Source organism: Notamacropus eugenii, chromosome 4 (genome assembly GCF_028372415.1).
Source record: "Notamacropus eugenii isolate mMacEug1 chromosome 4, mMacEug1.pri_v2, whole genome shotgun sequence".
NCBI lineage: Eukaryota > Metazoa > Chordata > Mammalia > Diprotodontia > Macropodidae > Notamacropus > Notamacropus eugenii.
Genome location: NC_092875.1, coordinates 141327383 through 141354191, shown reverse-complemented (window position 1 = coordinate 141354191; position 26809 = coordinate 141327383). Strand labels below are relative to the sequence as shown.

The window sequence follows — 26809 nt, the reverse complement described above, 5'->3', positions numbered from 1 at the left end:
CTCTTATAAAATATATCATCTATATCATCTTAATCTTTTTTTGTACCATGGAATCTTCTGGCATTCTCATCAAGTCAACAAGCATTTATCAAATGCTTACTCTGTGTCAGACACTATGCTAAATGCTGAGAATAAAAAGTAAAGCAGCCTCACCCCTCAAAAAGCCCCTCATCTCAAGGAGTTAACACTCTAATGGAGGAGACAACTGCAAGCAATTATGTACAAACAAGATACATACAGTGTAAATTGGTGATTGGAGGCAACAAGGTGGTTCAGTGGATAGAGTGCTGGGCCTAGAGTCAGGAAGATCTGAGTTCAAATTTGCCCTCAGACACTTACTAGCTGAGTGCAAGTCACTTAACCTCTGTTCATCTTAATCTACTGGATAAATAAATGGCAAACCACTCCAGCATCTTTGCTAAGAAAATGCCATGGTTGGTATTGGCTCTGTAAGATCACAAAGTCATGTTTACATGACTGAACAGCAATAAACTGGTGATAGTCACAGAGGGAAGTCAGTAGTATTCAATAATAGGGACTAGGAAAGGTAGGTTTTTAGCCGAGCCTCGAAGGAAGCCAGAGAATCCAGGATATGGCGGAGTAAGAGAAATCTAGGCATGGAGGACAATCTGGGGAAGCCTCTGGACCCCTTCTCAGAACTATATATTTAAATGCATGAAACAAAATACATAGGATTACAAAGGAAAACAATTATATTGAAATAATTATCAAAATATTTTGTAAAATGTACAAACACCCTAGGTTAAGATTAATCTAGCACAGCCTTTAGATAAACAGTAATACTGTCCTGCAGGATCTCTGGTAAGAGGTCACCTGGCATTATTTGAAGATCTCCGACCTGACCACCTCTTATATCAGCTCACTCCTCTTTCTGAAGGCTCTGATTCTTAGGGAGTTTTTACTTACAATGAACCAAAATCTGCCCTTCTGCAACCACTATTTCCTTGGATTCAAAGAGAACAAGTCTATTCAGACTCTTTCCTAACAGCCCACCAACTATCACCTATCAGATCTCTATTACCTGTCCACCTTTTTAGTTCTTCCATCTGATCCTCATCTGGTATGATCTCCAGACCCCTTGCAAGTTCTATCACTGTGCCCTGTCACCCTGTATAAGTAATTTCATTTTCGTTTCCTTCTCTCTAAAACAAGGGGCATACCTTTAAATGATCTCTAGCATTAACATTCTACAATTTTGTAAAAATTCTTTTGTTGGCTGAGCATGCACAAATAAGCCAAAACACACAACCACATACTTTTTGTCAAGTCATACATATGAAACCAGCATAATCATTCTTGAGTAAAAATCAAAAGCTAGTTCCTAAGAAGAGACCAATGCCACTATAAATATGGTTCTGAGACATGATCTGTTATTCAGTTAATCACAATAACTTATTTACTCCATTTTTGTTTATGGTAAAATTAAAGACTAAAGGACACACACACACACACACACACACACACACACACAGACAAATGGGCCATTTAAATAAACTTTTAAAAACTTCTCCAAACCTCCCTGTGCCTGGGTATACCTCTGGTATTTCTCTTTTGGGTAGCATGTTGGTCTGTCATGGTGTAAACTCTGCTCTTAGCTACCCCTCGTCTTGGGCTTTTTTATACAATTGAAGGGTGAACTTTTCAAGGCCAAGAAACAAAAGGAGTTTGTTCACTCCTAGAAGACAGGACTCAAAAAAACACTGGGTAAATATAAAAAAAAAACATTAGTTTTGCTTCTCTACAATTTAGTCATTATAGCCGACTCGAAGTTTCAAACACACAAAACCTCTAGTCTCTTGGTGCATCTTGTATTACCATCTCTTGTTCCACTGACATGCCGATGTTGGAGCAGAGTGTTCTTAGGATAATTCAGCTAAGAAAAAAAGTTCTTTCTTGCTGCTCGCTCTCTACTCAAACATCTAGAATGTTGAAGGGAACAAAAAATTAGTTTTTTCACCTCCCTTCCTTTGATGCAAAGTTGACATGAAAAATGCTTTACTTACTATGTCATCCTGCTAAAAACAAATCTCACTAATAAGCTAATTTACCTTCCTAGGAAAATAAAAGTACTGTAAATTTTAATTGTTGTATTATAGTCAATCACACTGTTAATAGTATTCTATTCAGGAAAAGGATTTTCGATGAAGAAGAGTGATTTCCATGGATTCCCCAACCTCTCACGCACTATAAATCCCAGACATATTAGCCTACCTGCTGTTCCTCAGACAGAATATTTTCAAATCTCCCTTCCCATCTCCCTTCCTTGCACATGATATCTTCATGCCTGGAATGCTCTCCCTTCTCACTTCTGCCTCCAGCTATCTTTACACAAGGGGTCTTCCTTTCTTAATTCTACTGGTTGTTAGTGCCCCTTTATCGCCATAACTTTGTGTATCTCTTCTTTGTTCTCCTCCGTGATACATCACTAAGAGGGTGCTAACACTCTTCTTTACTTTGCATTTTGCATTTACTTATTTGTGTCTGTCATTTTTCCTCTGTGGAATGTAAACTCCTAGAGGTCAGGGATAGGTTTTTTTTTTCTTCTATGTAATCTCAGTACCCAATTCAGTGCTGAATGAATGAATGGTCAATAATAAAACAAATATGAAGAGTAATACCTAATTACCTACCTCACAGAGCTGTGGTTGAGGATCAAACGAAATAACACATGGGAAAGGGCTCCGACTATCATAAGCTAACTTTGAATGGCAGGGAAATGTTATTGTTACTACTATTACTGTATGATGGCTAATGGCATTTCATCAAAGACCTGTGAATTTTCAGTAAGCAATGCCTCACGGATTGGTCATTGGTCAAAGAAATCAAATGAGCAAAAGATCAAATGAGCATTATGGTATAGTGGAAAGAATGCTGAATTTGGAGCTGGTGGACCTGTATTTGAGTTCTGACCTTGCTACCTGCGTGACCACCTTCTACAAGTCACTTCATTTCTCTAGACCTCAGGAGGTTGGTAGCTAGGTGACATAGCGAATGGAGTGCTGGATGTGGTGTCAGAAAAAGCTGAAATCAAATCTTGCTTCAGATACCAGCTGTGTGACCCTTGGCAAGGCACTTACCTTTTCTCAATTTCAGTTCCCCAGTATTTAAAATAGGAATAATAAAAGCACCTACCTCACAGTATTGCTGTGGAGATCAAATGAGATAATAAACATAATGCTCTTTATAAAACTCAAAGGATTGTCTAAATTTTAACTATCAGAATTATCATTAATCTCTCAGGGTCATTTTAGCTTAAATTCTAAGATAGTATGTAGAGCCGTGTAAAGTTACTTAATTTTGCTAACTCACTGTAAAAGACATTCAAAGAGACAACAAAATAGAGAATCCTGGGCAGCTTCTGAAACCAACAGAGTAAAGGGTCCAAATGACTCTTCCTTCTCTGACCACCCACAATATTTCCAACTAATTCATAAGCTACCACTTAGAGAGAATTTAAGGTGAAATCACCAAACAGGTCAATGTGAATGCAAAACTGAAGTCCGTAGTTCTAATATGCAGCCACAAGTTTTATAATTTCTTCCCCAATAGATAATAATAACAGCAATAGCAACCAAAATGTTACTCAGGTCTTCCTAACTCCAAACCTGTCTTACTATCCATCCATTGTGCCACCTCTCTGCCTCAGTGCCCACATTCTAACCTCTGCTGATATAAATGTGGAACTTCTCATACACCATCAATAGGGCACATGTTTTGGGTTATTTTTATAATAGATGTAATAAGTGGATTTAAGCTACTTGATCTGCACTCTCTTCAGAATTCCCCTGTTATCAATGGAATGCACATATACAACAGATGGTAAAGGTTAGTAGTACAAATCTGGACAGGAATGGAGAAAAACTAAAGGGCTTCTACTGGGATAGCCTAACTTTGACCCTGTTAGTCACCCCAACACAGACATATCTAGCCAGGAATTCATTTTTTTTGTTAGCTTTTTAAAACACTGTAAGCAGCAGTCCTTTCCTTTAGTAAAGGAACCACATACATAATTAAAGAATTTGGGGAGCCAGAAGGTCATAGACATCGCCCAGTTCAGTCACCTCATTCTATAGATGAAGAAATTAAGGAACCCAAAGATGGGGTGATTTGCTCAAGCTCACTTTTAATTAGTCAGTGGCAGAGTTGGGGCTTAATCCCAGGTATCCTAGCTTCTAGTCCCATTCTCTTTCTACTATCTTATTAGACTAGACAGATTTTGAAAACTTTCTTTTCTTAGAGCTTCCCTACTTCATTATAAGTATTACTCACCCACTTGGATCCATTCAGTCAACAAATACTTACTAGGCACCTGTTATGGGCATATCACTTTGGGGAACAAATACATAGGTGTCTCAGATAGCCTCCCAAAGACCCTCTCTAGAAGAGATACAAGTACACAAATCTATTTTGTTTCAACAATTCAAGTTGAAAAGCATTTATTAAACACATACTGTGTGCAAAGCACTGTACTAGGAACTGTAAATATAAATCAAAACAAAACTCCTTATATTTAAAGAACTCATATTCTGTTGGGCATAGATACAACACACACACACAGATAAATACAAAGACTATATAAATACCATATATCTAAAAAATGCTAACAATTGGGGATGGGGGTGGCACAAGAGCTGAACCATGAGGAAAATAGGTGGCTATGAGCTGAACCTTGAAGAGAGCTAGCAGTTCTTAGAGGTAAAGGTGAAGGAGGGCATTCCAGGTGTGAGGAACAGTCTATGCAAAGGCATGAGGGTGGGAAATGGAATTGTCTATCAGTTAAGTAATATCCAACTGATGGATCACCAAGCTTCAATTTCTGATCCAGAAGCCAAAGCAAAATCATCCAGTTGTTGTTCTTCTTGTCCCTGTGAACATAAATTATGGTCATATGATTGCAACCTTTCAAGATACCATCCATCTTGGAACCTACCTACCTCCAGTGTACATTTTTAAAGCATTATTCTTAATGCATTTCATATATACATATGTATCTAAAATTTTCATCTCCTTGATCTACCTGGGGTGGTGTCAAAATGGCCAAGCTGTTTTCTTGTTACAAAGATACCTACACACACACACACACACACACACACACACACACACTCTATATCCCTCTCCACCTCTCTGCCCCCCTCCCAAAAATGTACCCTCAGAACACTTAAGACAAAATTATTTGGTCTGGCGCTGTTCTGCCTTTCCCATGATACTGAACTGAAGTCAGCACAAGGGATACATTTTAGAACCAAAATAGGAGATGCCTTAAATTAATGTTATTTCTTACAGCTTCTAAAAGTCAAACAGTTTATTAAATCCATGAAATGAAAAATTAACAAAACATAACAATGTTTGTGCTACCTCTCCAGGAAATTAATGCTCTTCCAGAGGATGGGCTGATGTCTGTGAGAATTAAAGATGCAAGGGTATGAGTTATGTATATAAAATACACAAAGCAAAGCTCTATCAGTGAGCCATGTCCTAAGAGTCAAAATGCCTAATTAAAGCTCCCTAGTAAACTTTGAATGTTTCCCCACACCAATAGGTTCAGACACTGATGTCTCAACTGCTCTTCCTGTTGCTGGCCTTGACTGCTCAGTCCTGGAGTGACCTAGGCAGCAGCCAGACATGTCTGCCACGACTCTGGCTCCACCAAACGATTTCATTTCCTAAAACTACTCTTCCAGAATCTATTCTAGATTACTTTTCTCCAACATATTCACCAATCAGGGAAAAGGGAGGGATGCTAGATAAGAGAGATACAGTGCATTAAAAAGCAAACTATATTCAGCAAAGAAAATGTCTGAGATCATGAGTTTATGTAGCATTTCATATCATACAACTGTTTTTAGAACCAACTGTGAAAATACATGTAAAGCACTTTATATGTTATGTAATAGGTTCTAAAGACATCCTATCGTTTTATTCATCAGTCTATAAGCATTTATTAATTGCTTCCAAGTCATTAGATTGTGAACTCCTTGAGAACAAGTATTCTCAGCACTCAATACAATAGGCCCTTATAAATGCTGGTTGACTCTGTGCTAAGCACTGAATTAGGTTCTGGTGATATAGGAAAAAAAAACCACATTAGTCCTGGCAGTTTCTTGACTTGCCCGTCACAATGCCTCGACTGTAATCACATCCATGTCAGATAAATGTAAAACTAGGGCAATTACCTTGCCCTCATGGAACTTATGTTCTTTTAGATAGCTAATCCATAGAGCTTTGTGAAGCCCTTTACAGTGGCATGATGGATAGAAAACTGGGCTTGAAATCAGGAAGACTCCTTTTCATGAGTTCAAATCTGACCTCAGACACTTAACCATGTGACTCTGGCAAGACATTATAATCTTGTTTGCCCCAGTTCCTTATCTGTAAAACAAGCTGGAGAAGGTAAAGGCAAATAATTCCAGTATCTTTGCCAAGAGAATCCCAAATGGGGTCACAAAGAGTTGGGACATGATTGAACATGTTACATATATATATATGTATATATATAAATTTATTTGATCCTGATAATTAGCCCTGTGAAGTAGATGCTATTATCCTCATTTCACAGTTGAAGAAACTGAGGCTGAGAGAGGTTAAGTAGATTTGCCCTGGTTCACAGAGCTAGTGTCTAAGATAGTATACAAATCCATGTTTTCCTTCCTCCAAGTCTATCCACTAGGCTACCTTTTGTTACAAACATGTTGGCAACATGAAGCCAATGCCAGGTTAGTACTTTTTCCTCAATTTTATCTTCATTTTGATGTTTAGTATTTCTTACAAAGCTTTAACCTACCTTATTTCATTTGATTTTCACCACAACCTTGTGAAGTAGGTACAGCAGGTTTAGTATGATTACTATTCCTCAGATGGTAAAAGTCACCATTCAGAACCAGAAGAAAAACACTTGACTCCCAGTCCAGGCACCCCTAGTCCCAGTCCTCTCTTAAACCATGCTATGAGGCTTTAAGCCATCATGGATGAATACGCACCTTAATGAACAAAAGGAAACCAATGAACAAATAAGTATTGATTAGTGCCTATCAACTGTGTGTAGCGCAGTATAAAGCCCACATTTTTCTAGGTAGAATCAAATCTTTTCTTGTCTAAGACTTTCTTGCATTAGTTTTCTTGCTGGATTTTAACATTAAAATGTATTTATCAGCCTTGTGAAGATCATTAGTCATGCACAGCCTCTGACATTAGTGACTTTTAAAAGAATAACTTGTTAAACAAAGAAAACAATGAATGAAGGAGAAACAGTAACAGAGGAAGCAGAAACACTCATCCAGCATTATTAGCTCACAATAAGAATGAACCTAAGGTTTACAGGTTCCTAAAAGAAAATAAACATCTTGTATCTCCTAATAAGGTCCTATAATGAGGTCTCTCTTGGCAGACAGGATACCCATTGCTGACTTTTGAATCAAAACAACTGTGCCATGTGACTCCACATACACAGCAAAGTCTGATTTTCCTCTTCCATTCATGCAGCTCCTCCATTAAATTGGTATTAGGTTGGTGACAGATCATATGTCTGTTATCTGATAGCTACACCAAGTTTTGGTTGTACCAGCTGGTTTGACATTTTCCCACTAATCTTGTATCTTGGCTTTTCCCTTCCCTAAGCAGATGCAATGGAACTCATGAGAGCAGATTCTGGTATCCAATGAAACTTTTACATTAACTCTTTAGCCTGATATTCAAGGCTATTTCCACTACTTTTCTACTCCGACCTCACTGTTTATTCCCTTTGCAGCATATTCTGTATGCTGGCCAACTGGACTACTCTCCATTACCCAATTCTTTCCAGCCTCTCTTACTGGAATAGACTATTTGCAAGTGAAAGGCCTCTAGTTCATTCCAGTAGGAGAGCAAGACAAAATTGGTCAATAGAGAGTAGTCCAGTTGGCCAGAATATAGAGTGTGCAAGGATGGAAAAGTAGGGAACTAAATAAATTCTAAATGGCCTTGAATACCAGGTTAAACAATTAATGTAAAGGAAGGTCTCATTGGATACCAAATGTCTGCAATTGCATAGGTTCAGGTTCTATTGCATCTGATCAGCGAAGAAGCCTGTCTCTAGATGACTTGCTAAATTTGCCAAAAACTAGGTTACACTGACCTTTCAGCATGCTGGCAACTGGCACATTTTGATGACTCAAATCAAGTGTGTCTAAGAATTAGACTGGGAGACAGGGACCATCAGCAGTCTGCTGATATGCTTCTCAGCTTTGAGATACTCTACTCCAGGCTTTTCACATCTCTTCATACTGGATAACTTCAAGGGGCTAGACAGTGATCCAACTGGAAAGACCTATGAAAATTCTGCCCAATCCAAGTAACGATTATGCTTTAAGGTTCATTATCTTAGTCTCACAACAATCCTGATAGGTAAGGATTGTAGGTATTATCAGACCCATTTCATAAAAAAATTGAAATTAAAGGACTTGCTCATGATCAAAATGGGTAGTACCACAAGCGTGATTCAAACTCAGGTGTTCTCTCCCCATGAAATGCACAATTGCTCCCAACCATGACTCCCTTGTATAGATGGTGGCACTTGATTTGGCAATCTACCACATCAAATGTTTTACACAATCTGAGTGTGTAGTTGTTTTATCCCTTGTAATGACACTGAGTTTTATCCATCCATAATGGGACCTTAGCTGATTCACTATATCCCTGCTTTGGCACCCCAGTGCAAGAAACCATACTACCATGAAGTGCTGAACAATCTTCTAACTCCTGTTTGGCTAAACCTGGTCCTTTCAGCAGCTTCAGCCTTACATACAGAGAACAACAGATAAGGAGATTCTGGAGAATTATGCTTGAAATTGAAGTTGAAAACTCTTGCGCTGATAGGTAACACAGGCCTAAAGTTAGTGTAAACACATGCTTCTGTGTAGATTCCAAGTAAGACAGAGATATCATAGTAGCACATACACATATATACAGACACAAAGATATGTATTACAAAACACTTACTGGCTTGCCAAAGGTTTAATAGTATCCCTTTGTTTCTCCTGCTTAAATTTCTGCCCTGAAATGTCTGTCTCACACTCCCCCAAAAAGTTGTAGTGATAGAGAGAATGGCCACATTCATGGAGGGATGGGCCACTTATCTCTGAGTATGTAGGGATAGTAGTCCTTATAGACTTCAGCTCAAGACATCAATATAAAGGCCAAGCATTCCAACTCTTAGCCTGGTCTTAAACCGATAACTGCCTCAAGATTCTATAGGTGTTTAAATCTTGAAGCAGAGAAATAGATTACATGATAAAGGACACAAAGAAGCAAAGCCCAAAGTGTACATAAGTACAGTGCCTGGAACTAAGGTGAAGTCTGACAACCTGCTGCCTGCTGCTTATGGCCCAAGGGTACACCAGCAGCTAGAAATCCTTCAGCATGCTGCAAGACGCCTAGGGGCCATAAACTGCAAGTTGGTTAGGTCTGAACTAAACTATACACGATTCCTGTGGGCCATGTAGTGACTTAGAAAATCACATATTAATATATTAATATCATGTTCCATTATAGTTTTGTCAAATCTTTCCCAATCACATTTTAATCTGGTTCAGACTGCACTCAGGGATGCAAGTGTTTGAGACCACAGATTTAAGAACTTGAATGGACCCAGTAGGACATTCTAGGATTATAGATTTAGGGTTGGTAGAGATAATAAAGGCCATTAAGTTCATCCCTTTTATTTTATATATAATTAAGGTCTGACTGTCTGTCATACAGATAGTTGACAGGATTTAAAACCAGTTTTTCTAATTCTGAGTGTTCTTTATACCACTCAATAGAAAAAAAAAAAATCCAGTGCTTTGTAATTAGATTAACAAAGGCATTCCCAATGAAAAAATTCCTTCAATAAATGCTGATCTGTAATTGCAATTAATTGTATATGGCAACAAATTCCATAGCCTGGATTTCAAGTGTTTTTCTAGTATTCCTTTACACTTCTTCTCTTCATATATTCTACACTCCAGGTAAATGGGATTGTTAGTCCCAATCTTGTCCTGTGTTTTTCCACCTCTAATTATTTGCAGGGGATCATTACAAGTTACATCTTACTTGTCAAAATTTTTCAAAGTTCACTTCAGGTTTCCGTTTTCCCATGAGACATTAGATACCCCTACCTAGTTATCCCACCCCACCCACAGTTGAAAGTGATCTATTCCTTCTTAAAATTCCTTATGGTACTTTGGCTCTCCCTTCCTACTTTGCAGCACATTTGTTTGTATGTGTATTTCTGACCCTTCCTCGTTAGACTATCATAATAATTAGCATTTACAAAGCACTTCATAAATACTACCTTGATTCTCACAAGCCTGGGAGTAGGTGCTATGATCATTTTACAAATAAGGAAACTGAGGGAGACAGGTTAAATGACTTGCTCTGTAGGTCACAATGTCTGAGGTAGGATTTGAATTCAGGTCTTTCTGACTCTAGCTCTAAGACTTTATCTATTGTACCACTAGTGTCTTGAGGAGACAGACTTTTTTTTCATTTTTGTATTCCCATAGGTGCTTATCAAATATTAACTGATTTAATGAAATCTGTCCTGTGCAAAAAATGACTTTTCTTCATTTTTCTTGGGTCAAATCTGACAGGCAATCTGTTTTTGTACAATAAAACATTATTTTAAAATGTAAAAGCCATTCTTAGCTCGTGATCAAACAAAAACAGGCTCTGAGTCTTATTGGGTGCTGGGCCATAATGTAGTAGTTGACTGAATCCTGTCCCAGATAACTCAACTAAATACCAAATTGCAGAAGATAGTGCTCTGCATTGGAAGAGGAAGTTTTCACCCCTGGTATTCCTCTACACTATACCAGTGAATAACTGGTCCCTACACTTCATTCAGTTTATTTATTAAGTACTGATTATGCATGAAGCCTAGAAGTAGGGACTGGAAAAGGAAGACAAAAATGTGGTCCCTGCCTAGAAGGCATTTATATTCTTCTGTCTTCAAGGAAGATACTATGTGTTGTCTTTTAAAGTAGATGCCAAGGATATCACTTTAACACTTTTATTTTACTAGTAGTAAGTACTGTCATCCTTGTCACTGCCCTCACTAAAAGCAATCAGTGTCTGGTAATGGTGTAGAGCAAGCAGCTTCTTTGTATGGAAGCACCACTAATGGATTCTCTTTGTCAACATGCCAGATGTCTAGCAGACAATGATGGAGGACAGGGAAGGTTTGTACTTAAATTTATGTCTCATGATCAGGAGTTATGTGGGAAAATTTCTCTAATTATCACATAATGCATTGTTTGACAATTTTAAATAAATATGGTTTAAGTGTTGCTTTAGGAGTGAACAATGGGCTTAAGCAAACACATACACAAACTCAACAGTAATATGAAGTGAAACATAGCCAATTTTATTCAAATTCACAATATTTCAGGTTTTCCCTAGCACTAAATATTTTGTATAATATGTTTACTGAAGAAGGAATTTTTCAATATGCTCCTCTTCCAAAGTACTTCAGTAGAAACCAGAGTCTTGAGTAGCCCAGTTTGGAGCCTAGAACATAAAGGAAAGAGTGGTCAATAGAACAGAAGGCAATTTCTGAAAATATTATTAAAGTGATATTTACATATAATATTCTCTGTACACAGTAGACAATGAAAACCGAACTGAATGTAATAGTTGATACTAGTTTGCCTCTTCATTCTTCCTGGTATGACTTCAATAGCTCATGGTTTTTAATAAAAAATGTATATTATTTATCATGTTATATGATTATATATTTAATAACCTACATGAAATCATGATTTAATGAATTTAAATAGGAAGAAATGAAGGGGCAAACTAGCAATTATAATAAGACAGAACATGTAACTTTTTCAGTTTCTCTGAATGTTATGACAAAATTCCTGCCCAGAAATTAAGAAATTAGTACTAAGTATAAAATCTTAAAATAAAATGTGCTTACTAATGAGAAAAAAATAACTATTAGCAGATCATACAACAGTCAATCTCTGAATAAGTATTCATTTCAATTCATAGTAATGATGTTTTACTACTCTTAAATCAGCCAAAACAAAAACAAAAAGTCACGGTTCTTACCTCTGACCTACTATTCTGATTAAGCTTTTTCTCAATATTCATGGCCAGCATCTGGCTTCGAAAAGAAAGGCTTTTAGTCTTTTCAATCACTTGCTGATAGGGGGAGACTGCATTGTTACCCATAACCACGTGGCCCTGAAATTAAACAAGTGGACATGTGGTCTTATAACATTTTAATGATGGTGTTCAAAAAGACATAAACATAACATAATAACACTGCAAGTATGAAATGTAAAATCAACATGAACATTTCATACCTTTGCTAATGAGGTTGTATTATGTTACATATTCAGTAAAGCTAGTTAATAAATTAAAAATATTTCTGTAGTCAGTATGGAATCAGAAAAACCTGATAAAAGGTCAAAGTAAGGGCAAAGATCAAAATAATTTAAAATTTTTAGTAACTGATACTCTGTATTTAACTTAACATTTTATAATACATACCAATTTGGAATCAATCTTGGCATCAAGCCTAGCATTTCTAATCAAATTGACAATCCATCTTTCAGCTTCTTCAGGAGTCATGTTCAACTTATCTGCCAACATGCTAATAGGAAAGAGGAAAAACAGGTATGTTACCTGGGTGCTGAAGTATTGTCTTGTACTTCATTACTACACAATAAATAAAAATACATTGTAAAATTAAATTCTACCCACATTTTGTTTTGTTACAATTGGCTTTAGGTAAGTTACTTCTAAGCCTTCCTTGCTGAATCGAATTGGAAATCTTTCCTTTGGGATTCACTGTCTATAATACCAAACACTTGCCTTATATCAGTTATTTATGAACATGTATCATTTTGTAATCTCCTTAATAAGGGCAGGGAAAATAGGATCAGAGATATGAAATTGGGATAAAATACTAGAAGGTCATTCAGTGCAACCCTCTTATTTTATAGATGGGGAAACTGAGGTTCAAAGAGACCAAATGACTAGCCAAAGGCTACACTGGAGAGATGGAAGTGGCCTTAAGTTCAGGTCCCATGACATTCAATTTAGCACTCTTTCCACTGTACCAGAGGGACTTAGTAACTGTTTGTTGCTTATATTTATGGAAAAAGTGGGGATCTTTCTCAGTGATGTGCAAATGCCCCTAAAAATTCATTCACTGTAATATTTTAAAAAGAACAATATCATGATCTGATCATTATTTCATTTTGTACCACAATAAAACTGTTGCAACAGGATCAGCCTATATCAGTAATCATACTAGATCAATCCTAATGTCCCTGTGTATAGACTTTATTGTATATACAGCTGTCCAGGTGTATACAGCCTAGGAGTATTAGTGCACACTGCTTTTCTCACACACGAATAGTAAACTGGTTAATAAGATAATACAGAAAAGAAGCAGGCACCAGGCCTGATAACTAGACATGTCAGGATATGTCCAGTGAATGCAGTCTACAAAGATGAGAGTGGAAGTCTGCAATAAAGGTCAGCATCCTGAGACTACATGGTTTATTACAAATAGCAATGATATAATCAAAGTGTTATCTACGTCATGTAAAGTCCATGACCCCCTCCCCGTCTCTGCATGTTAAATAGTTTTTCTAAGGGTTCTTGATTTCTAGAAGGAAACAGACAAGAAGGGACACATTGCAAAGGGGCATATGGGGTTGCAATCTGTACCAGTAGGAAGAGTTTCCCTTGAAATACAAGGACCTGCCAAAGCTGCAGGCTCCACTGACACAGTCTTTAAGAATATAGGATCATTACCTCTGCATTATGATGAACAAAGACTTTAGTAAGACTTTAGTGGAGAATACTTATAAGGTCCTAATATTACAAGATTCATTCAAAATGCAAAAGCAAAGTAGGAAATCAGTGAAGCCACATAGAAAAACAAAATAAATTTAAGATATCATCACTTTAAAGTTTTCCTTGAAGCTGCTTAGATTTAAAATCTACTTTGAAAACTAGTTCAAGAAGTGGTTAATTCAACCATAAAATTCTCTCGGATATATCACACTTATGTCCCTCTTACTTTTTATGATTAGGTTTAGTGAAAACACCTAACAAATCATAGTGACCAATTTGTGACCATTAATTAATTCTCATGGATATGAAAATATATTTCCAAGTAATTCTCATAATCTCTCTTTAGCTAAACTCCATCTCCCTTTAAACAGCCACCAAAACAGGGAAGTGTGTCATTTTACTTAAACAAACAGGCATTCTTCTGTCCAGGCATAATTCCTGCAGCTGGTGTTTCCTGTGGTTTTCCAATAAACTCCTTGCATTTCCTGCTGCCGCTTGGCTGATTTTTAAGACTTATAAATCTCAATCTTCTATCAGCTTCCAGACAAGGCAAATGTCTGGAGTTTTTACCTGAAGTGCTTAAACTAAGTCAAGTTGCAACATTACCATCAAAGAAGAGACTCACACTAGTATCATTTTACTACTACATAAATAAGTTTCAAGTCTTAAAGTCAATCAGGCTAGTGCAAATGTGGTCAAGCAGATGAAACATTATATTAATCCAAATATTCATTTATTTCAGTAATTTATTCTCTGCTTTCCAAGGAATGGGAAATAATTCCCAAAACAAACAGCTAGCACTGGTATACAAAATGACAACACAGCCTTCCATATGATAATGTCTGTATTAAAAAAAAAAAAAAAAGAGAAGCCATCTAAATATCTAGCCATATTATTTAATTACTAGTAAAGGTACTTAAATAATTAGTCAGCATAATAATTTATGGTAAATGATATGTCTTAAAATGAAATATTGCTTTAGTTTCATTTATCAAAATATTTTTAGATTTTAAAATAAACATGAACCCACTCACCTTAATTTATAAAGTATAGACTAAAATTTTACTATATTAGTCAATAGTGATCAGGATTTAGTGACAATGACAATCGTTAAAATAGAGGTTCTTTAAGGACAAAATAAATAATTTACCTACCATGTAAAAATTAGCAATATGAATGAAAAAGACCAAGTAGTCCTAAGTCCACTAGAAAATAAATCTAGGATGGGACAGTTTACTGAGATACAGAAATTTGACACTAGTTAAAAAAGAAAATAATGCAAGGAGTTATTTATACTCTGCAAAGGCCAATCTGTTTCCTGTGCCTACTTCTGGAATCCAATCTTAAGGATGAGAAGTAACTGTAAAATGGTTTGAATTACAGGCTAATGACTATTTCTTCTCAATCTCTAATGAAGACCTAACAATTTAGATTTATATATACAAGGAAAACAACAAACAAGGAAAGTTGTTCTTAGGAGCATCTTATTTAACAGAACTCTTAGAATTCAAAGGGACCTCAGGGGTTATCCAGTACAAAGAATTCTCCTCTACCCTGAAAGATGGTCACTCTGGTAGGCAGGTCTTTCTACATAAGGAGGCAGCTCATTCTTCTTTAGGACAGCTCTAGTTGTTAAACTTTCCAAAATCTGTTTCTCTTTAACTTCCAACTACTATTTCCGATTTTGGTTTCAAACCAAGTGTGTCCTTCAGTTTGACAATCCTCTAAATGTCTGAAGACAGCTACCACACCTCCCATGAAGTTTTTTATTCTTTAGGTAAAATGTCCCTTGTTCCTTCAAGCAATATGCATGCGTATGTTGTGGCACACACATGCTCACTCACAAACTGCTTTTCTTATAACAATCCTATGAGGTGAGCTGTATATTATCCCCACGTATAGAAGAGCAAACTAAGTGGCCTGTCCAGGAAAGAAGATGGCATTGTGAAAGCCACAGTTTAAACCCTGACTTCAGAAGTCTACAATTCTAAAATGTATGCTTCTTTCATTATACGTACCCACTGCTTCCCAGATTCTGTTAACTAGTTTGTGTTTTGCTAATCATCTCTGTTATATTCATCTTAAATATGCTGCATTTTTAATACTCTTCTTAAGACGCAGTCACAGACACAATTCTACATATGTAGTCTGAATGGGGAAGAAATAGGTTGGGACATTTTGAAATATGCCTTTTACTTCAATGGATCAATTTCATGGGTGTGAGGTCTTCCTTCAATAAAGAATGCAGACTGACACCTTGCCTTCCTATAAAATCTTTCATAGGTGGTTAATCCACCTTTAGAATTATTGACATTTTATGGATAACAGTGATGCAAAACAAGCTGTTTCCTGGCTATCCCTTGTTAATGCTCCATAGCTAGCTTACCCTCTCTGATGACATAATTTATACCTTAGTGCTAATGTAATTTTTGGTTGGTAATGTGTTGGCGCTTAGTCATATTTACCATATCTGCTATCTGGGTGACTTTCATCGTCTTCAGATTGGTAGATACAATATAAGTAGATATACAATATCACTAGAAAAAACCGTATTTTTCATATACAATTTCTATTGTCATATACAGTATCACTGGAAAAATATTTTGATTAAAAAAATGGTTCTTTATTTCAAAAGTATATGGGGCAGAGGTGTAGCAAGACTTTAATTTTCTTCATTCTGACACTGTATTTCTAATAAAGAAACACAAAACTCCCATGAACCTTGTTTTAGCTGCTGTCATACAGCTGATTATAACAAAGAATTTCAGTTCACTAAGACTTCCAGATCTTTTCCACATGAACTAGAAACCTACCTACATTTCAGCTACAAGCTTGCATAACTGATTTTTTGAGCCTGTGAAGATTTTCTATTTTTCTCTACAAAAATGAAAAAAAAAAGGTTCTACATCACCACTACTGATGGGAGAAATACAAATTAAAACAACTCTGAGATACTACCTCATACCTATCAAATTGGCTAACATGACAGAAAAGGAAAATGACAAACGGGGAAACTAATAACTCTGCTGGTGGAGATGTGAACTAATTCAACCATTCTGGAAAACAATTTGGAACTATGCCTAAAGAACTATAGACTGCACATACCTAGCAATAATACTACTAAGGTCTGTATCTCAAAGAAATCAAAGAAAAGGGAAAAAGACATATATGTACAAAAATATTTTTAACAGCTCTTTTTGTGGTGACAAAGAATTGGAAATGGAGGGGATACCCATCAACTGGAGAATGGCTGAACAAGTGATGGTGCATGAATGTGATAGAATACTACTGTACCATAAGAAATAATAAACAGGACGGTATCAAAAAAGCCTGAGTAGACATATGAACTGATACAAAGTGAAGTGAGTAGAACCAAGAGAACACTGTACACAATAACACTGATACTGTAAGGATGATCAACAGTGAACACTTAGCTCCTCTGATCAAGGCAATGATTCAAGGTAATTCCAAAGAACCCATGAAGAAAAATGGTATCTTCCTCCAGGGAGAGAACTGATGAACTGCAAATTGAAGATTACTTAAAAAAATTGTTTTCTGGCTTCTTTTGGGATGTGTTCTTTTGCAATTTGGCTATATGCAAATGTTTTGCATGATTTCATATGTATAATTAATATCACATTGTTTGCCTCCTCAATGGATAGGGGAGGGATAGAAAGGAATTTGGAACACAAAAATTAAGAAAAGAATATTAAAAGTTTTTAACATGTAATTGGAAAATGAAAAACTATTTTTTAAAAAAGTAATATGTTCTAAGTAGATTGAGAACCATGTGCCACAACATTCTTAAAGTTAAGAAGGGAAGGGGATAGAACATGCTGTGAAATAGATACTGGATTTGCAGTCACAAGACCTTAGTTTAAACAAACAGCTCTGCAACTTACCAATCATGTCTTTTAACTAGGCCATCTAAAGTCTCAGTTTCTACATCTACAAAATAAAGGGGGTTAAACAGGCGATTTTTAAAAGCCATCTTGCAGCTCTAATATTCTGTGATCCTATGGACACAATCATAAGAGTTAGGAATGATTCCCAGTTCAAATGATATTGAAGTATAAATGAAAGAATTCATATCTACAAATCTTTCTGCATATCCTTCAACCAATGTTCATTTAGCCTTCACTTGAAGATCTTTGGTGATGAAGAATTCTCAATATACTGATAGTAACTTTTTCTTTGTAAAATCTGTTAACTACTTATAAATTCTATCCATTAGTACTAGTTCTGTCCTCTGTGGCTACCAAAAAATTCTTTCTGAGGTTCCTTCAAATTAGAGAGTTATCTTTTTATTCCCTCTATTCCCCCCCTCACCTCCATCCCCACCTCCTGCTCTAAGAAGTCCCTAGTTCTGTCAACCTGTGTATAGCAAAGTTTCTGGTAAACTTTTCACCTTTCTCTGGATATATTTCATTGCCTATATTCTTCCTAATAAATGAATTTTAGAACAGAATAAAATACTACAGGCTTGAGTAACCAAGGAAGAATACAGTGGGAAACAAGACAGATTCTTGAAAAAATAAGATCTTATATTTATATGATTTATCCCTTTCAAAGAACTTTAATGATATACATTATCTCACTTGAACTCTACAACCCTGTGAATTAAGTATTATAATTCTTTTTATAAAGAGGAAATAGACCCAAAGAGCTTGTTTAAGGTTATACAAGAAATTAATGGCAGAGTTGGGACTAAAACAATTCTTCTGCATTCTTGTCTACTACTGATTCTGTGAAGGTCTACTTCTGTCATTTTCATGGTTATACTCTCCAGCTACTTGTCCAGGCACCAAATAAGACTCCTATTTGCCATGAACAGAGGTAAAAATTTAAATTCTAATATTAAATCCTTAAAGTTAGGAAAAAAATATAGTGGTGTAAATACTGGATTCAGAAAGAAGATCTAAGTCTGAATTTTCTTAATCTTATGAATTTAGTACACTGACACTAAGGAAAGATAAAACAAAAATATTGTAGTTTATTGTTGTCAGAAAATATTCTCCCACTCATTTCAAATTCAAAATGCATTTAATAAAGGGAAAAATGGGAAACATCCTAATTGATGCCTTAAAATCTTACCTACAGCACATAAAGGACTATTCTAAAATTTACGATGACTTCTGAAGTTGTACTGATGGTGACAATGAAAACGAGTAGTACTTTGACAGAATATATTCATTTAAAAGGGACAAAATAATCTATACACCAAGCTAAAGTTTGAAAATATTTCTTTAAACTTTTAGTTTCAATGAAATGAAGAGATAATGAACATGAAAGAATGCCAACATTTCACATCATTTTGATGAAATAGCATTTAATTATAAACATTTATGTTCAGTTTACCAATAGCTACAATGTAGCAGAAAATATATCTAAATGCAGGATGCCTGCCAAAAACATCTAATTCATCCCAGACTCTTTTAAACTTCCAGTAAGATTACACTAAAATCACAACCTTGTCTACAAACATGTTAATATTAAGCATTCTGAAAAGTGTTCATAAATTTTAAAATGTGCATTTAAGACTTAATAGCTATCTGGCTCAGTAACCACAAAAGATGGCTATTAACAAGTTACACTTAAAGTAACATCCATAGAAACCATAAATTCTATACAGTCAAAAAAGCTGCAAAGCACCTCCACATTAACTTAATTTAAAGAAATTACTTCTTTAAGCTTAAAACAAAACTCTTACTGGGACTTTCAGGCAAGTTATGAATACAGATGGTTTGACTTAAGAAAACCCAATACATGAAAAATGGAAGGGAGCTGATTATCAATTCTCATAGGACTTGTTTTTCTATGTATATTGGCCTACAATCTGCAGGTTAATAAGGAGGAGAAAAAAAATTAAATTACATAAATGTTTCCCCCTGAAAAGATAAGTTTGACAAATGGAAGGTTTGGAAAGCATGACATCTAATAAAATGGTCCAACATGCTGCATTTAACAGTTACCATTTCTGAAACAATTTGGCTTTCTATATCTTATCCATGAAAACCACTTGATTTCACCTATCACTAAGTGAAATGGTATCACTGGGGACTTAACACGCTACAATTTGGAAACTAAGAGACTTGAAGACACTGAACACGGTCAACAGCGATTAAGGCAATTTAAAAGGGAACCCTAAAGTCCCCTTTTCGGGACCAATGTAACAAAAGATAAGTGAAATAAATGCCCTAACATAAAACTGAAGGTGAAGAAATAAAAAAGTAAGAAATATAGAGAAATGCTGAAATATCCATGCTTTGTGAGACAAGAAAAAAACTCTTGCTGGATTCCCCATTATCTCAGAAACCAGAGAGGCACTTTAACATAATTAAGATCTTCAAAAATACTGTATCTTCATCTAGAAATACTTCTGAAAATGTTACTAGCATTTTTAACATGAGTTCCACTTTGGATGTTTTATCTTCAGTACTCTGCACACTCCTAAGTACTTGTGGTTGTAGTGCACACATTAACTACTTAATAAAGTCTGCTGAAATCCAGATGTCTGCTGCATCACCCTACAATAAGGAAGTTTAGCAAAAACAAATGCGACAATCTAAATATCACTTAAAATAGGCAAAATACAACAAGCTTAAAAGTTAAAATGCAAAAGGAGTTGACAATTATATCTCTCTTCTTAAGGAAAAAATAGGGACTTACTACCAATGTATACTTAAGCTATGTTTATGATAAATATTTAAAACAGAACTTTCATATTCTGTTATCTACAAATAAAAGCTTTTCCAAGTATTAGTTTAGAACAGCCTTTAAATATCAGACACACACCAGTATCTGATAAACTATTCAGCTATATTAAATTTAATACTATCCACCATAGTCATCTTTTCTGGCAGATGTCATATATGTTAGAGGTAAATCGATTTAAATCTTATCCTACAAAACTATGGGTTGTATATAAACTGATTAAAAATATTCTAAATATGTACTTTTCCAAAGGCATGACTACCATGCATGTGTTCATAAACATTTAGTAAAGATAAATGCTAATTCAGCATAAATGTCAAACTTCAAATGGAAAATAATGCTTAATAAATTACCACTGGGCTTTAGAGTAATGTAACACACACTCTACACTTGAAAGCATTAGTGCAGGGAGGAAGGGAACAGAAGAAATTCTTCCTCATGCTGCTCCACAAATTAATGTAAGTAGACTAATGTGAACTATGGGAAAAGGTTAATATACTAGAAATTGAAAGATTTGGAAAGAAATATCATTTGGTCACTTTACAATGCTGTACTATAAGCTATATAAAGAACATGAAAAGCAAAGATGTCCTCTCTCTTCAAGACATATTTCCTGTAGCACTTACCAAAATATTCTGCATTAATATTTGTTAAAATATGACATTTTGCCCAGGATTTATTTGACGATTTTCCCTCTCCAAGGTCTGAGGTAAAAGAGTAACAGTCCCAGACAAGCAACACTGACAACAGAATAACAGAAGATCTGACTTTGAATCCTTCAGCTATGTGACAACAGGAAAGTCATCTGAAACTCAATTTGATTTTAACTTGTATATATGATAAGGATAGAGATAACAAAACTTCACATTCCTATTGCTAAGAAAGAAATTTAGTTTTTTAAACTTTTTTTGAGTGAAATAAAACAAGTCTAGGATGATTTTATTTGGGTCCAGACTTAGGTCTTCTGTGCAGGGAAATACAGCTGAAGGAAATCCCTAGATCAATGCAATCAACACCTATCACTATAGTGTGATATACTCTTCAGAATGCTGCCTGGAACAATCTAAGGTTAAATGACTCATCCAGAAACAAATCTTTACGAGTTGAGACCTAAGCCCTGGTCTTCCCCACTGTGTGATGCCAGCACTCTTCACTAGTCTATTTCTCATTGCTAGGGCCATAAAAAGCCCCAATTACCTTAATTTTAAGCATAACTTTACTACTTTTAGATGATTATCATCAATGCCCTCCAATTTTGATAGCCAGTGTGTACCTTTATGTTTTCTCCTTGAAAAAGAAATATATCTAGTCCATATGTCACATGTGTAAAGTACATTGGTGTATGAAAGTATATGGAATAACTAGAAAATTAAGTAGGGAAAAAAATAAATAAAAAATAAAATTACATAAATGTTTCCCCCTGTAAAGATAAGTTTCGGAAAGCTTGGCATCTACACCTTTTTGAAAACTACTTAATTTTTTTTTATATTGCAAAGACAAATTTTAATATCGCAGAGATTACTATAAATTCCAAATTATTGGGGACCTCCAAAAAGAGATTTTGTTACAATTAAGAACTCACAGGGAAGTCTTAATAATATTTCTGATTACATTTTTAAAACTCTATGAACCAGTCTTAAAAATTTAAAAAAAAAAAAATGAGAGCAGTCATGGATTTAGTACCTGGGTAGCCTCCTCACCAAAACTGCATTGTGGAATCCCATTACCATTCTCCTGGGAGATAATATATGCTATCTCTACATAAGTTTGTCCCAACAACAGCTCAACACCATCATCAATTCACTTCATCTTTCTTCTCATATACCTTGCCACTAGGGGGCCATAATTCCATGAACATAATTTGGGAAGGATACAAGTTTCAATCTTCAAACATCTGCTACTAATTAATGCAGCCAATGAGGGCAATGACCTCTGAGATGCTATAGTCCAACTCCCTCATTTTACCTAAAGAAGTGTAAGAGTTTGCTCAAAGTCACACAATAAAAGGCAGCGAAGATTTAAAGCCAACTCTTCTAGATTCTAATTCAGTGCTCTTACTACTTGCCCACTACAGAAGAACTCCTAATAGTTTAGTTGTTTGTGATTTTGTGAGTCAGAAATCTGGGGTTTCCTTGGTAAAGATACTGGAGTGGTCTGCATTTCTTTCTCCAGCACATTTTACATAGGAAGAAACTGAGACAAACAAAGTTGAGTGACTTGCCCAGAATCACATAACAAATAAGTGAGGCTGGATTTGAACTCAGGAAGAAGGGTTCCGACTCCAGGCCTGGCACTCTATGAACTGTGCCACCTAGCTGCCCTCCTAACAATTAGAACTACACAAAGATGAAACAGTTTAATAATTCAGATGGGCTAAATGATCTATAACAAGGATATGGTAAAAAAGATTCATATTTCATACAGGGCTTGGATTTGTCTCTTCCAACTCAGATGCTACGATTCTTTCTTTAAAAGGTTCAAACTAAAATATGCTACTAGTAAGTTAAAACTGATTTAACAATACATACATACATACATACATATATATATATATATATATATATATATATATATATATATATATATATATATATATATATATATATATATAAAAGGTTAGAGATAATATTACCTTGCACCTGTTATAGTGGTTTCAAGCTTTCAAAATTATTTCATACACATTACTCCCTTTTGAGCCTCACAACCATTCTGTGAGGTAAAGCAAGATAGACATTATTACCTCTATTTTACAGAAGAAGAAACTAAGGACTAGGAAGATGAGATCACTTGATTAAAATTATACTGCAAAAGGAGGAGATAAGAATGGTACCTCGCTCTTCTGATTACAAGTTATCTTAATGCATAACACAGAGGATAAAAGCATGATAGATATAACTACAGTTTTCTCAACATTGGTAAGGACAGAAGAGATGAAGTTCCAATCCAAGGAGAAGAGCCAAACAACAGGAGGCTAGCCAGAAATGGAGAAAATTCCACTGGGGTGAAGCCAAAAATTTAAGCTCTTCCTTAAGGCCTTCATTATACGTCTTAGAAACAAAAAATCATAGCAAGGAAAATTTAGTAGTTTGTCATTCACCAGAGTTCTAGAAATGATACACCTATTGTTTCCTTCCACAGCCAATAAAATCATATTAAGCACACAGAGCCAGTCATCTGCCAAGAGAAGCAGACTAGTCACCATTTAATTCAGAGGGCTACAAACTAAGGACCTGAGTTTTAATCCCTATGAGCCAGAAAAACTCAGGTTCCACTGCCAGAGATTATCTCCCTAGCTTTTGAAAGTCACCTTAATTAATGTGTGCTACTGGTCACATGGGAAACTGGTTAAACAAATATCACACTTAAAGAAATAATAAGTTAAAGAATATGCCGGACTGACAGCAAATATTAAAGTCAGAACTAAAAAGTGCAACTATGGCAGCATGTGACTGCATAGGCATAATAATCAGACTTTGAGGCCCACAGAGAACTAGTTAATATTCAAATAGATACCAATTAATGAAATACCAACTAATTTCCAAATATTCAAACATAATTTAAAATGTTATACATTGTCAAGTCATCAATTTTCTTTCAGCAAAAAAATATAATTATTTAAACTTAAAAGAAATACAATTAGTGTGTAACAAACTTTCTGCCTTTTTTGGGCAAAAAGATAAATTCAGAAATGCCAATTATAGGATTCATGTGTGAAAAATATAATAAGCGCTAATAACTGGAATGTCAGAAGAATGTGATCTTGTTAACTGAATTTCTAGCTAACTGGAACTGAAAGAACTGAGCAGAAACCTTGTATTATTTGTCAATGAACATTTAACGTTATTACTCCACATTTTTTATTTCAAAAAATATACAACAAATTTACCATAAGCTTTCTTAGAAGAGAGGGTCTTGAAGTACATTTACGGCCATCATTCTAACCATAAATAATAATGTATGACTCATGTTATAACACTGTAATAATCATGTATAACTCAAGCAGAATCTATAGGACATTGAGCTGAATCCCTGATTTCAAGGAATATGTTAGAACTGTGCCACTTTTCTTCTTTCTCTTTGGGGGTGGGAGGCCAGGGAAGAGATAGCAAATGCATCTCTAGATAATGGGATTATATTTCTGAAGTTTTATTATAAATAGAAAACCCTCCTTTCTTCCAAACTTCCCCATTTCTACTGAAGGAAGCACTATCATTCCAGTGTCTCATGTTCACAACCCCAGCATTTTCTTCTACTTTTCACTTTCCCACTTACCACATATCCAAATCAGTTGCCAAGACTTGCCCTTCTATCTTCACACCATCTCTCACATCTGATCTCTTCTTTCTACTCACAGAGCTACAAACCTTAGTTCTAGCACACATCTCTTTTTATTTATTACAAGTCTCCAAATTGGTCTCCCTGATTCAAGTCTTTTCCCAAACCAGTATATCCTATACACTGCTCACAAAATCATTTTCCTCTCATTCAGAAATGACTATATGAATCCCTATTCAAACAAATCCAATGGCTTTCTGTTTCTATGATAAAATATACTTATTTACTTTTTAAAGTCCTCAACAATCTACTTCCAATTTTTCTAGCCCCCCTGCCACATTTATATACAGGCATATATCTCTATAGAATATGTACATTCTGATGCATGTACATGAATATAAACACAGACATATACACACATATTTTATTGAGTTGCTTTACATTTATGCCGTATACAATTCATGTGTACTTGTGTCCTATAGTAGAATACAGGCTCACTGTAAGTAAGGATCACTTCACTCTTTGTACTCATACCTAGTGCAGTGCTGTCACATAGGAGCTTAACAAATATTCTTTGATTAACTGATGTTTCAATGAATGTTTAAATATCAGAATACAAGCCAAAGTATTGTGTACCTTATGCTGATACACTGATGAATGCGACAGAAAGTCTCAAATATGAAGAGTCGAGCATTTTCAATGAAATCCTCAAGGCAAGCCACCAGGAAAAAGTCATTCACAAGAACCTTTCAATTCAAGAATATAAAAAGAAAATGAGTATACTGACAACCCTTCATATTTAGGCATTTTACTTTCATATTTACCTAAAATAATGCGCATACACCTTCCTTCAGATTCTAATCACTATTTTTCAGTCTGTTCTTTCTCCGCTTCATAAAAATTTACATCCTCTAAAGCTATGTGGTTCCTAAGTTTGTTCAAATCTCCAACTGTATAAACCTGTGGTTCCCCTTCAGGCGCTCTGTGAGGTCAAAACTATTTTCATGATACTAAGACATTGTAATTTTTAATACAGTAAATACTGATAGAAATGAACCACAAAAAGAAAAATGATTGGGGTCCTCATTAAGTTTTAAAAGTATAATGGGGTCCTGACACCAACAACTTTGAGAACCACTGGTATAAACATATCATACCTCAGTAAGATCGCTAGAAAAATGGAAAGGGAGGAGAGGAGAGCAAAGAACTCAACGCAAGGATTTGCAATGGTATGATAAAGTCTACTCAGATCATTACGTTCTGCAAAAAGCAGACTTTGTTGTAAATCTAGCCAGGATCACCAAAATCACCTACTAATATTTAAGCATCCATAAAACTAACTATGTACAATCAATACATAAATTTAACTTTTTGTGGATTTAAAAAATTGCTTACAATATTCTATTTGCATGAATATAGTACATTATTAGTAGACAAGGAAAGACCAAACCATATCTATAGCAATGAGAGTGGAAAGACCAGTACATGGACCCACTGGACTTAAGTTTGAATTTTGGTTACGCCATTAATCTATACAGAGATCATCTCATCTTGAGGAATCATAATCTAATAACTGGTTCATTCTTGCTTCAGTACAACCTCAAGCCCCAAGGATTCTACATATTTCTAAATCCAATTTAACCAAGGTTCATAGAGGTAAACCTGGAAGGCACCTAAAAGGCTAACTAATTATAATTAGTCCAACATCTAATTTTACAGGGGAGGAACCTGAGGTACAGGGATATTAAAGCAATTGCCCTAGGAAGAATTTGTGCCAGGTCCTTGTGCCTCACTGTAGTACTCTTCCCATTATACCATGTTGCTTTCAAATACTTGCTCAAGTTTCTCTTCCAATTCTGGGGAAGGAAGATTTCAGAACACAGGATAGGGATCACTGCCTGTAACAGCAAGTAAAGCAGGATTTTTTGCTGTTTTTCTAGACTGAGTTTCAGCCAATCAAGTGCCTTTGATT

The 26809-nt window shown here is 35.4% G+C and overlaps 1 protein-coding gene across 1 annotated transcript in view; it reads right to left on the bottom strand.

Moving 5' to 3' along the window:
* Positions 1-11377: 11377 nt before the first annotated feature.
* The window catches only part of EIF3E (eukaryotic translation initiation factor 3 subunit E), a 52550-nt gene continuing 37118 nt past the window's right edge, over positions 11378-26809 (bottom strand). Inside the window, exons 10-13 of the mRNA XM_072603280.1 lie at positions 25474-25583; positions 12532-12634; positions 12088-12222; positions 11378-11541 (exon numbers count right to left, since the gene is read on the bottom strand). Coding sequence (XP_072459381.1) covers positions 11503-11541; positions 12088-12222; positions 12532-12634; positions 25474-25583 — 387 coding nt within the window. The 3' untranslated portion in view covers positions 11378-11502. The remainder of the gene's footprint in view (positions 11542-12087; positions 12223-12531; positions 12635-25473; positions 25584-26809) is intronic.